The sequence below is a fragment of the Schistocerca cancellata genome, chromosome 2 (genome assembly GCF_023864275.1).
Source record: "Schistocerca cancellata isolate TAMUIC-IGC-003103 chromosome 2, iqSchCanc2.1, whole genome shotgun sequence".
Lineage (NCBI taxonomy): Eukaryota > Metazoa > Arthropoda > Insecta > Orthoptera > Acrididae > Schistocerca > Schistocerca cancellata.
In genome coordinates this window covers 705,891,388-705,905,745 of record NC_064627.1, presented here as the reverse complement: position 1 = coordinate 705,905,745, position 14,358 = coordinate 705,891,388, and the positions used below count along the sequence as shown (strand labels likewise).

Below are 14,358 nucleotides of genomic sequence, written 5' to 3'. Positions count from 1 at the left end.
GAGGACACCCTAGCCACATTCCTCCAGAACCTCAATGCCTTCTCCCCCATTTGCTTCACCAGTTCCTAATCAACCCATCAAGCCACCTTCTTCGATGTTGGCTTGCATTTCAAAGATGGCTACATCAGTACCTCCATCTATATCAAACCTAACCACCAGCAGTACCTTCACTGCGACAGCTGCCACCCATTAAATTTCAAGAAGTTCGTACCATACAGCTTTGCCACTCATGGCCGTCACATCTGTAGTGATGAGGAGTCCCTCTCAAAATACACCGAATGCCTCACTGAGGGCTTCACAGACCATAATTATCCTCCCAAGCTTGTACAAAAACAGATCTCCCATGCCTTATCTCTCTAATCACCCAACTGCTCCTAAAGTGTCGCTGTCCGGCCACAGAAGAGCATTGCCCTTGTGACTCAGTACCACTAAGGACTGGAGCAACTGAATCACATTGTCAGGGTTTCAATTATCTATTGCCATGCCCTCAAATGAGGAACGTCCTACCAACCACCCTTCCCACCCACCCCACAGTCGTATTCCATCGCCCACTGAATCTACACAATATCCTCACCCATTCCTACACATCTCCTGCTCCCAACCTCTTGCCTCATGGCTCATATCCCTGTAATAGACCTAGATACAAGACCTGTCCCACATAGCCTCCCTCCAGTCCAGTCAAAGCATCATCTTCCCTTCAAAGGCAGGGCTACATGTGAAACCAGTCATTTGATCTACAAACCAATTGGTACCACTGTGCTGCACTCTATGAGGGCATAACAACTAACAAGGTGTCTCCTCAGGAATGATAATCAACAAACTGCAGACAAGAAACAGCAGGACCAACTCATTGCTGAGCACGCCACCCAACACAATGTCCTTCATTTCAATGACTGCCATCTGGATCCTTCCCAGAACACCAGATTTTCTCAATTGTGCAGTTGGGAACTCTTCCTGCAGTAAATCCTACATTCCCATAACACTCCTGGCCTCAACCTTTGTCCTTACCCTCTAGCCCCCTCCCTGTTCCTATTCCAGCACTACACGGCCCTGTAACAGTCTTTTTACCTCTCTGTTTTTCTGTTAAACCTCTCCCCCTGACACTCTCCATCTAATCTCCCGACTGTACCTAGCTGCCCTACTCTGCTATACCTGCCTCTCCCCGCCCCAGCCTCCCTTACCCCCACCAACCAGTTGAATCTCTCATCATGCACAGCTTTTTGCATGTGGCCTCAGCATCCAGAGAGTGTGGTCTTGTGTGTGTGTGTGTGTGTGTGTGTGTGTGTGTGTGTGTGTGTTCTATCTCAGACGAAGGCCTTGTTGGTCAGAAACTCATTTTCTGACAGTCTTTTTCTTGTGCCGATCTGCGAGTCAGCATCTCCACTATATGGTGAATAGCAATTGTGCTTTTCATAGGATGGTTAATTCCATCCTGGATTTTCCACTGTAAAAAATAAATTAATTTTTTAAAAAGTGTGCGCATTTGCATGGTGAAAATGGTGGACGGTGAGGCAGGAAGATGGTGATATTTTCAAATGGTTCTAAATGTCAAGAAAATAAATTAATTGAAATGGTGCAAATATTAATCAAACAGAATTGGCAATTCAGTAGCAAGATTTGTGTTCAGCAATACGACAATAATCTGGACATTTTATCATAAAATTTTTTCTATAAGAAGAAATGAAATGTTCAACATATACAACTATTTTAATTTTCAGGTACATTGTGATACAAAAACATATTCTGTAACAATTTATCTTTCCTTTCACATTCTGAGCATTCATGTAATACTATACAGATTATATTTATATGGTTCACAATAATTTACTTGCTACAGAGTTAAGTAAAGCCATATTGTCAAATAACATTATCATTCTTCATTCTACACATATTTAAGATATTTCTCTCATTAATCAAGAACTCTATGAACAAAAAAATCAGAGTTTCCAATTCCAGGGTATACACATTTCTCCACCAGAGAGAACTGAATAATAGTTTGTAACCCACAAGTGCACACCTTTCAGGACTGGTACAAGGACATCCACATTCTTCAGCAACTGAGTGCAACATTCTATCATCAATTCAGGTGTTATGTTGTCATCTTTCTGTAGGGCTTCCAATTGAAATACCTCTTCACACTGTTTACAGAGGTCTCGTTCAATATGTTTATCACTGAAATACAAAAGAGATGTGTAAAAGAAATAGCAATAGCAATAGTGGAGAGTATATAAATATACTTGCATTAACTTGCAGGCAAATTTAACCAGTTCTCATCAGTGTTCATTCCAGTTTTTAAGGATGCTGGTTCTTATAAGGATGAACTGACAGTGCAAAATACTATAAATGTTAATCATAGAAAAACTGTTTGTGTATTGTTTTCAAACACTGACAATGGACATTTCATTGTGAGTGGTGACAACTCTATATTTCAAAAAAGTTGATTTTTCTCAGTCTCCATTACACATACATTTGAGTGAGGCTGTGAAAATAAACATTATTTTCTTTTAGAATATTTTGTCTGCTACAATGATACAGGGAAGTCCTGGGTGCAATACATACAACGTCAAAGAATTGAGCAGTTAACAGGCACATAAACAAGACAGAAAGCTTTTGGACAATATGTTCCAAGCAAAGAACATACAAAATCTTAGCAATGATTCCAATCTTGTTTACGTGCCTGTCAACCATGCAATAGCTCCACTATACAATAAGCAGTTACCTTTTCGCCTTACATACTGAAAAATCACAGTAAAACACGCATGAAAGAGGCCTGTTACAACATGTATTCACTTGAATAACAAATATACTTAACATATATAAAAAAACAGGTGAGGCAATACTGACTCTACGACTTATCTTAGAAGCTCGATTGAGGAAAGGCAAACCTACATTTCCAGCATTTGTAGTCTTAGAGAAAGCTTTTGACAATGCTGACTGGAATACTCTCTTTCAAATTCTGAAGGTGGCAGGGGTATAAATACAGGGAGCGAAAGGCTATTTACAATTTGTACAGAAACCAGATGGCAGTTATAAGAGTCGAGGGACATGAAAGGGAAGCAGTGGTTGGGGAGGGAGTGAGACAGGGTTGTAGCCTATCTCTGATGTTATTCAATCTGTATATTGAGCAAGCAGTAAAGGAAATAAAAGAAAAATTCAGAGTAGGTATTAAAATCCATGGAGAAGAAATAAAAACTTTGAGGTTCACCAATGACATTGTAATTCTGTCAGAGACAGCAAAGGACTTGGAAGAGCAGTTGAATGGAATGGACAGTGTCTTGAAAGGAGGGTATAAGATGAACATCAACAAAAGCAAAACGAGGATAATAGAATGTAGTCGAATTAAGTCGGGTGATGCTGAGGGAATTAGATTAGGAAATGAGACACTTAAAGTAGTAAAGGAGTTTTGCTATTTCGGGAGAAAAATAACTGATGATGGTCGAAGTAGAGAGGATATAAAATGTAAACTGGCAATGGCAAGGAAAGCGTTTCTGAAGAAGAAAAATTTCTTAACATCGAGTATAGATTTAAATGTCAGGAAGTCGTTTCTGAAAGTATTTGTATGGAGTGTAGCCATGTATGGAAGTGAAACGTGGACGATAAATAGCTTAGACAAGAAGAGAATAGAAGCTTTCGAAATGTGGTGCTACAGAAGAATGCTGAAGATTATATGGGTAGATCACATAACTAATGAGGAGGTATTGAATAGAATTGGGGAGAAGAGGAGTTTGTGGCACAACTTGACTAGAAGAAGGGATTGGTTGGTAGGACATGTTCTGAGGCATCAAGTGATCACCAGTTTAGTATTAGAGGGCAGCGTAGAGGATAAAAATCGTAGAGGGAGACCAAGAGATGAATACACTAAACAGATTCAGAAGGATGTAGGTTGCAGTAGGTACTGGGAGATGAAGAAGCTTGCGCTGGATAGAGTAGCATGGAGAACTGCATCAAACCAGTCTCAGGACTGAAGACCACAACAACAACAACAACATATAAAAAACAAAAATGCTGTCACTTACCAAACGGAAAAGTGCTGGTAGATAGACACAATAAAAAAACACACAAACACACACACAAATTTCAAGCTTTTGCAACCCAAGGTTGCTTCATCAGGAAAGAGGGAAGGAGAGGGAAAGACGAAAGGATGTGGGTTTTAAGGGAGAGGGTAAGGAGTCATTCCAATCCCGGGAGTGGAAAGACTTACCTTTGAGGGAAAAAAGGACAGGTATACTCTCTCTCTCTCTCTCTCTCTCTCTCTCTCTCTCTCTCTCACACACACACACACACACACACACACACACATACACACATATCCATCCGCACACAGACATATGTAAAATCCCTCAAAGGTAAGTCTTTCTGCTCCCGGGATTGGAATGACTCCTTACCCTCTCCCTTAAAAACCACATCCTTTCATCTTCCCCTCTCCTTCCCTCTTTCCTGATGAAGCAACCTTGGGTTGCAAAAGCTTGAAATTTGTGTGTGTGTTTGTGTGTTTTTTATTGTGTCTATCTACCAGCGCTTTCCCGTTTGGTAAGTCACAGCATCTTTGTTTTTTATATATATTTTTCCCACGTGGAATTTTTCCCTCTATTATATTCATATCAAATATACTGAACAGTTTGATAATTCACTTACAATATAGAAAATGATGAGAATTTTTAAGAGCAAATGCCATTCATACAAGTTTGAACTGAGGGACATACATGCTTTGTTTAAACCACGTTAAAAAAATTGGCATGATTAGCACCTGCATTCATTGCAGGTAACGATCATGGGCTGTTATTGTGGAAACAAATTTTAAGTTAGGGAACTGTTATACACTGTGGAATATTTAGTTTACTTTGCACTCCAGTTTGACTTCCATGATAAAGCCACAGATATCATGAGTGCTTGCCAGTAACAGCGTTCCCACAGCCAGCATACTCCACTTGATAAGGACACCAGAGAGCTATCCAGTGCAACTGCCCTAGTGCCTATAGTCCAGGGAGATGATCAGGATGAATGATGCTGAGATTAAAAACCCAGAGTAGGCATTATCTCACAGTCCTCCTCATCACAGCCAAGGGCCAGCAATGCCTCCATGTTGATTCCGCAGACTAATTATTCAACACATATAATCTGTCATTTAAACTATCTAATGTACAAAGAGAAGGCTAGGGAGTTGAAGTTCTTTTAACAGGTGACCTAAAGTACACTGTACACAAACTGGAGTCAGTGACAAAGTCACAGAGATGTTCTGGATACTTACATGAAGATGTGTGCAAAAATAATAGCAAACGTAACAATGAATACATGCAAAACAATGTCATGTGCTTTTTCACAGCAAGTATAAATATTACACTTCAAGAATTTTGTACAAAAACCATGGGATTTATGCTGGAAAATGTGTTCTTCAGCTTTCCAAAAGAAGTGGCAAGAAGTAGTGAAATGCAGGTCTGCATAGTATGTTGTTCTATCACAAAGTCATAAGAAATTTTGATGACACATTAACAATCTCAGGCAGAATAATTTCAGCTTTCTGAATGAGTATGTTATCTAGTTTGTTGCTCTCTGATATTAACCTGTATCTTGTCCTATGCTGCTATGTATTTTGGCCTAAGATCTTGGGTAACTTCACTGTTTAATCCTTTCCAAAGTATCTGATCAAGTGTACTCATTCTCTCCTTCTAATAAATGAAGCAGCTTTCTTCTGAAAGTTCAAAATACTTTCATCTTTATGTATGTGTCTTTCAAATCACTTTCACAGTTTTGTGTGGTAATTACATTTTTTCTATCTTTAGCTAACTGAAGTGTCTTTTCGAGTAATTCTAGCCAGTTTAAAAGTTATATTCTGTGAGTCTTAATTTACATCTGATTTATAAAAGGGAAGACGAACATTGCTAATCATCTTCTCTCTTCATACAAGCCTTTAAGAAAATGCAGTTTACATCACTACCCTTGCCACCTACCTACATCTTTATTTTTTTTTTCCTAGTCTTGTACCACATGGAAAGGAAACTTCCAGTTTTGAAAATTCAACATTCATGATTTTTACAGTTCTGCATTACCATCATGTCCACTGCTGTTAAACACATAAAATAGTCTTTTTTATTATTCTATTTGGATTCAGATTTTTTAATTATGGTCAAAAAATTAAAAGAAAACGTATCATGGTACATTAAGGTGGCCATTAGTTATTGGTAATTACTAAGAGGTTAAAATGGTACAATTCCTACTATATAATCATGTTATGATCACCAAAAAAGAGAGTCTGCAAAATTTCTGCTAAATAGGACAACTGCTAGGCAATCCCCAAACACCCTGAAGTAGTATAAGGATTAATTAATTCCATTCAAAAATGCTACACAATTTCCCATCTTATCCATTTGTTTTTTGATTCTAAGAAACTTTGTCACGGGGAACATCAAAGCAACTGCTGCAGTTCCAAGGATAAATTTTCTGAAAAACAGGAAAAAATGCACATAACTTCAATAAGAGAAACACATTTAAATTTACAACATCTATCACACCAAAACACAAGGTGAGCACACAAGCGCTGATAGAAAGCACCGAAGCTGAAATCGTTATAGGTACAGAAAGCTGGCTGAAGCCAGAGATAAATTCTGCAGAAATTTTTACAAAGGCACAGACAGTGTTTAGAAAGGATAGATTGCATGCAACCGGTGGTGGCGTATTTGTCGCTGTTAGTAGTAGTTTATCCTGTAGTGAAGTAGAAGTGGATAGTTCTTGTGAATGATTATGGGTGGAGGTTACACTCAACAACCGAGCTAGGTTAATAGTTGGCTCCTTTTACCAACCTCTCGACTCAGCAGCATTAGTGGCAGAACAACTGAGAGAAAATTTGGAATACATTTCACACAAATTTTCTCAGCATGTTATAGTCTTAGGTGGAGATTTCAATTTACCAGATATAGACTGGGACACTCAGATGTTTAGGATGGGTGGTAGGGACAGAGCATCGAGTGACATTATACTGAGTGCACTATCCGAAAATTACCTCGAGCAATTAAACAGAGAACCGACTCGTGGAGATAGCATCTTGGACCTACCGATAACAAACAGACCCGAACTTTTCGACTCTGTAAGTGCAGAACAGGGAATCAGTGATCATAAGGCCGTTGCAGCATCCCTGAATATGGAAGTTAATAGGAATATAAAAAAAGGGAGGAAGGTTTATCTGTTTAGCAAGAGTAATAGAAGGCAGATTTCAGACTACCTAACAAATCAAAACGAAAATTTCTGTTCCGACACTGACAATGTTGAGTGTTTATGGAAAAAGTTCAAGGCAATCATAAAATACGTTTTAGACAGGTACGTGCTGAGTAAAGCTGTGAGAGACGGGAAAAACCCACCGTGGTTCAACAACAAAGTTAGGAAACTACGGCGAAAGCAAAGAGAGCTTCACTCCAAGTTTAAACGCAGCCAAAACCTCTCAGACAAACAGAAGCTAAACGTGTCAAAGTTAGTGTAAGGAGGGCTATGCGTGAAGCGTTCAGTGAATTCGAAAGTAAAATTCTATGTACCAACTTGACAGAAAATCCTAGGAAGTTCTGGTCTTACGTTAAAACAGTAAGTGGATCGAAATAGCATATCCAGACACTCCGGGATGATGATGGCATTGAAACAGAGGATGACACGCGCAAAGCTGAAATACTAAACACCTTTTTCCAAAGCTGTTTCACAGAGGAAGACCGCATGGCAGTTGCTTCTCTAAATCCTCGCACAAACGAAAAATGGCTGACATCGAAATAAGTGTCCAAGGAATAGAAAAGCAACTGAAATCACTCAACAGAGGAAAGTCCACTAGACCTGACGGGATACCAATTCGATTCTACACAGAGTACGCAAAAGAACTTGCCCCCCTTCTAACAGCCGTGTACCGCAAGTCTCTAGAGAAACGGAAGATTCCAAATGATTGGAAAAGAGCACAGGTAGTCCCAGTCTTCAAGAAGGGTCGTCGAGCAGATGCGCAAAACTATAGACCTATATCTCTGACGTCGATCTGTTGTAGAATATTAGAACATGTTTTTTGCTCGTGTATCATGTCGTTTTTGGAAACCCAGAATCTACTCTGCAGGAATCAACATGGATTCCGGAAACAGCGATCGTGTGAGACCCAACTCGCTTTATTTGTTCATGAGACACAGAAAATATTAGATACAGGCTCCCAGGTAGTGCTATTTTCCTTGACTTCCGAGGCGTTCGATACAGTTCTGCACTGTCGCCTGATAAACAAAGTAAGAGCCTACGGAATATCAGAGCAGCTGTGTGGCTGGATTGAAGAGTTTTTAGCAAACAGAACACAGCATGTTGGTATCAATGGAGAGATGTCTACAGACGTTAAGGTAACCTCTGGCGTGCCACAGGGGAGTGTTATGGGACCATTGCTTTTCACAATATATATAAATGACGTAGTAGATAGTGTCGGAAGTTCCATGCGGCTTTTCGCGGATGATGCTGTAGTATACAGAGAAGTTGCAGCATTAGAAAATTGTAGCGAAATGCAGGAAGATCTGCAGCGGATAGGCACTTGGTGCAGTGAGTGGCAACTGACCCTTAACATAGATAAATGTAATGTATTGCGAATACATAGAAAGAAGGATCCTTTATTGTATGATTATACGATAGAGGAACAAACACTGGTAGCAGTTACTTCTGTAAAATATCTGGGAGTATGCATGCGGAACAATTTGAAGTGGAATGATCACATAAAATTAATTGTTGGTAAGGCGGGTACCAGGTTGAGATTCATTGGGAGAGTCCTTAGAAAATGTAGTCCATCAACAAAGGAGGTGGCTTACAAAACACTCGTTCGACCTATACTTGAGTATTGCTCGTCAGTGTGGGATCCGTACCAGATCGGGTTGACAGAGGAGATAGAGAAGATCCAAAGAAGAGCAGCGCGTTTCGTCACAGGGTTATTTGGTAACCGTGATAGCGTTACGGAGATGTTTAGCAAACTCAAGTGGCAGACTCTGCAAGAGAGGCGCTCTGCATCGCGGTGTAGCTTGCTCACCAGGTTTCGAGAGGGTGCGTTTCTGGATGAGGTATCGAATATATTGCTTCCCCCTACTTATACCTCCCGAGGAGATCACGAATGTAAAATTAGAGAGATTCGAGCGTGCATGGAGGCTTTCAGACAGTCGTTCTTCCCGCGAACCATACGCGACTGGAACAGAAAAGGGAGGTAATGACAGTGGCACGTAAAGTGCCCTCCGCCACACACCGTTGGGTGGCTTGCGGAGTATAAATGTAGATGTAGATGTAAATAATGAGAACAATTATTTCCTATGAATGGATTTTTTTTAAAAGTTGAGTGTTTTTACAGCCTTCAGCAACAATCTGTAAATCACAATTTCTTATATTTCTCTTTCGGAGTAATTTCATTGTAATCTTGGATGAGTATGATACCTCTTTATGCATACAACTGTCTACTGACTTCTTTGGATACCACTTTTGTAACAAGGCTCATTATCCAAACTGAAGGTTTTTTTTAGAAAGATGATGCAGGATGAAAGATGAGAATTTGACATTTGGAAAGAAAGAACACTCACTCTGATATAGATGGTACCCCTTCAGTTGATATTTTCCTTTATTCTCTTCATCATCTATGCCTGCTTGTAACATAACTGTTGTTGCTGTGCTTATTAATGTTTCTGATGTTTACTGAATGATGACAGACAGCTTTTGACTGTTGGCACCAGCAATGTGTTCCTGGTTGATGATGAAGCATTTGCTTCTTGTGGAACAAGCTGTGAGTGTCAAAACACTAATTCTTTTCTTTATATGTCACTTTTCTCCTTGCAGTTTCAATGGGACTAGACTTCAGTGATCTTTCTTCCTTGTGTTTTAGTTTTTGATCTGCACTAACCACGAAGGTTGACTGTCCTTTAGCACTCAAGAATTCAGAACTTTTCATTTGTTCCAAAGCATCTAAATAAGCTATGTCAAAGAGGTTCACTGTCACTTCCATAAACTACTTGTTTCTTCCTTTTTCCTTCTCTAAGGTTTTCCACTGTGGTAAGCTTTACACGTCTTAAACTGTGGAAGAAAGGATTTAAAACTTGCCAGTTTGAAAGTAGTTTAGCTCCAGTGATTTGACTGGAAATGTAGCCATAAAGACAAGCATAAAAATTTTTCTTAATTTGTATGATGAATTACTGGAAATAGTAGATGCCATTTAAAAATTCTAAGGAGAATTTGCTCTTGAAGTTGCTTTGAACTAGTGGCACTAACTGTGTGAAACAGTAATTGATAAAAACATCATAAATGACAACTTCATCTTTGGTTACAAAATTAGTAAATCAAGCACATAACATTATAAAAATACAGACATCATAAAATAATTTTATCAAATAACAACAACAACAACAACAACAACAACAACAACAACAACAATAATAATAATAATAATAATAATAATAATAAAAGTCAAATGTTGGCATTATTATTTTACCTAGTAATAATTATTTTATGGAAAATCATGTAATGTAATTCACATGGAAAACATTTTTTCCCCATATTGTTGCACCACAGCTTTGCTGAGGGTGATGAATTAGTCCTTTGTCGATCAGCGGAATGATATCATAGAGGAACAAGTGCCCACCAGGCTGGTGACCAGGAAATATGCAGCAATAGCACATGTTCAGGACACTAGGTCACTGACGAAGTGGAAGACACCAGCCAGTGCATCCATAAATTGAAGGAGCTGACTTGACAGGAAAATTGGGTCAAATTAAATCACTGTTGCCCAGCAATGCCCATCTGCTACTGCTGACTATCGTTTCACAGGTGGGAGTGAGTACTGCTGTCTGAAAAAAATTACCCAGCCAACTCACCTACAGTACATACCACCCAAATCAGACCATCATTCTCAGATTGTGCTCTGTAGTTTCCAGGTGGGTACAGTCTGCCAAGCAATGCCATCACTACCAGCCGATGACTACAAGAAGGCAGCTCACAGTTCAAAATGAAGCAGCCAGCCATTGTTGTGAAGCATTGCTGTCCATAGCTGCAGACCTCTGCCTGAGTTGAAGTCTGCATGCAGTTAACTTGGCACCACTGCACTGTTGAGTCATGAGATGGGTGACTACCTTCTGCTGGTGAACACCTTTCTGATGGGCCACAGTTTTGGTGACAGCAATAGTTGCTGCAACATCAACAGCTGCCTTTCATAGAAATGATGCTCCAGTTGTGATGTCATACCTAGCTCCAGGTTGCATTTCCTATGGCACAGTGTGGTGAACAGACTTGTTATTTTTGTAGCTATCCTCCATTCTTCTAAACTAGTATGGTATGGAGAATTGACTGCCACAAGAATCTGAAGGTGTGGTTGAGGAGCCTGCTGTGCTATCTCAGTTAAAGTGAAATTTCATAGAAGACTAAAATATCATACATCCAGTAAGATGCACGGAGTGCAATTTGTCAGGCCACTAACTGCCTCGTACTCAGTCATGTAGTGTGTGACAACACTATGAGCATGATGAACACCAGTGATCAGTGTCAAGATGGTTAATGATTCAACACATTTTTGTGGTTAATTTTGAATGCTGGTAGTGGCTGTTGCTGCAGCCAACATTACTTGGCAGGTACAAATGGGAAACCCAAAGGATATGGCCACATTCTTGACAGATGTGGGCCCATAGATCACATTTGGAAGCAGTGTCACAAACCACAATGCTATGAGTGTGGAGTAGTGGAATACCACGTGCAGGATGGTAGGAGTATGAAACATAATTGACAAGGACATGGTAAATGGTCATTAAACACTAATGGGGACTCCATAACTCCCAGATGGTATTCCCAGTAAAACTCAGCGCTACAAAAATGTATACAGAGGTGAACTGCTGCTTAGCTTGATAAATGGTATGGAACATCGATGTTATTAGACACAGGACTACATGTCTCTGCAGCAAACTGGACCTCTCGAGAAGGAAGTGTCTGAACCCTCCAAATTACAGGTCACATGGAGTAGGGAACAATGATGTTGCACCACTGCTTTTGATAATGCTCAGTCTTCACATTGGAGCATAGCACTTCTGGGAGAATATGGAAGATTTGCCCCATGTAGGTGAGGGGTACTACGCAATCTTGGGATTGGGCATCTTAAGAAAACATCATGCAAAAACTGATCTTTCACAGCACATTTTTGAACTCAGTGTAAGACTGTTCTGACTGCAAGAGGCCACTGCAAATGATACACTGTCACAGGATACTCCTCTCATGAGGGTAGAAACAAGCAACAGTGTACACAAACATTAAAGGTCAGTTCATATGGCAGAGTGCCGCAGGACACAGGAAACTACTCTGGGTGAGCATAAGTACCGACGTGCCTTATAATATTTTGTGTGTGGTAGAACCATTGGTGGACAGAACCATTGGTGGACAACAACAAACTGAATACATCACACTGATTTGTACTTGTAATGTAGTACACATCCAAGAAGTCATGGAGAATATATGTTTCCTGTTAATGTGGAAAATTTCACTGCCGATGAAGTGGTTTCGGCAAAAGGGCTGTGAGAGGTCATGGAATATTCCGCTTCAGCCCCTATAGTTTCATGATGTTCTGATAGGTGGTGGCACTATATGTAGCCTTCAAAATGGCATCTCTAATAGAGATGCATTCCAAGCAGAGAGCTGCCACTGAGTTTCTTTTGGCGGACACCAGAGTATCACAGATATTCACAGGCATTTGCAGAATGTCTATCAAGACCTAGTGGTGAACAAAAGCACAGTGAGACAAGGCATCTGTCAACATCACAACAGGTTCATACAAATCTGTCTTATTTACTGTGTGCCAGCTGGCCACGTACAGCAGTGACTCCTGCAATGTCAGAATGTGCACACACTGTGATTCAAGGTGATTGGTGAGTCACAATCAGGCACCTTGCTGCACAATTGGATGTCTCTGTTGGTAGTGCTGATACACTCATCTAGCAGTTGGGGTACTCAAGACATGTGCCTGCTGGATTCCTTGCTGCCTAAAAGAAGAGCAACAAAGACGATCTGTGCAGAATTGTTTGTGCGTTTTGAGGCTGATTCTGACACTGTTTTGTTGATCACCCCATCACAGGTGATGGAACATTGGTTCATCACATTGAACAAGAAACAAAAGGGCAATCCATGGAGAGATGCTACACCACCTCTACTCCAAATAAAAAGTTCAAAGCTGCACCCTCAGCAGGTAAAGTCATGGTGACATTCTTCTAGGACTCTGAAGAAGTCATTCTGTTTGATGTCCTCCCTCATGGTGTAATGATCAACTTGGGAGTGTTTTTTAATAAGTTCAGGAAACTGAAGAAATAACTTCAGCATGACCATTACTGCAAAATTGCAAACAAATTTCTCCTTCTCTGTGACAACTCAAGGCCTCGCCCAAGTCTATGCACCCGAAAGGAGCTCACAAAACTTCACTGGACTGTTCTTCTTCATCCACCCTACAACCTAGATCATGCATCTTCTGATTGTCATTGATCTGGCCTAATGAAAGATGCACTCCACAAGAACCATCACATGAATGATAGGGAGGTTATTGATGCAGCAAGATGTCTCTGATGTCAACCAGTACAGTGGTACCATGCACGCATACAGGCCCTCCCAGTACGGTGGCATTAGGCTGTCACACTGAATGGAGATTTTACTAAAAAATAAGATTTTGTAGACAAAAGAGTGTGAAATAATACAGGGTTCTGGAATCATGAATAAAACCTACCTGTTTTCAGAAAAAAATGCATCAAATACTGAACACCTCTTGTACAACCAACAAAGAGGAATTTATCAATCAGTAATTCAATGATGGTGTTATTGAAGAGAGTAATAGTCCTCAAGAAGCACCAGTTGGTATTGATAAGACAAAAAAGTACTGGTTCTGTTGTGATTATCATTGTTTAAATGCTACAACGGTTACATATGCACACCCTATACCAAAAAATATGGAAACATTGGATTACTTGGGTCAATGGAAGTATTTTTCCAAATGGATCTAAAAAGTGATTACCACCAGTTGGAACTAGTGCCAAAAGACCAGCCACAGACCGCATTTAGCATTTAGCATTACCAATACCAATGGATGCTGTTTGGTCTAAAGAGTGCACTGGCCACATTGCTAGGTGGGGTGTTGGGAAGGTTGATGATATGTCAGTGCATGGTTTACTTGGATGATATTATCATCTTCTCCAAGAATATGCAGGAGCATATGCAATGACTGGAAGTGTTAAAGAAGAGTGGATGACTGGCTGTTAAAGAAATTTAAGGAGGCATTAACGACTAACCTTGTATTAATATTTCCAAATTATGAAGAGAAATTTATTCTCTCCTAAAACACACACAATCAGGCAACAGGATATGATCTAAGTC

At 40.0% G+C, this 14,358-nt stretch overlaps 1 protein-coding gene across 1 annotated transcript in view; it reads right to left on the bottom strand.

Annotated features, from left to right (window-relative positions):
• Positions 1-1,705: 1,705 nt before the first annotated feature.
• LOC126162499 (T-cell activation inhibitor, mitochondrial-like) overlaps positions 1,706-14,358 on the bottom strand; it is a 318,261-nt gene continuing 305,608 nt past the window's right edge. Inside the window, exon 10 of the mRNA XM_049919047.1 lies at positions 1,706-2,172. Coding sequence (XP_049775004.1) covers positions 1,938-2,172 — 235 coding nt within the window. The 3' untranslated portion in view covers positions 1,706-1,937. The remainder of the gene's footprint in view (positions 2,173-14,358) is intronic.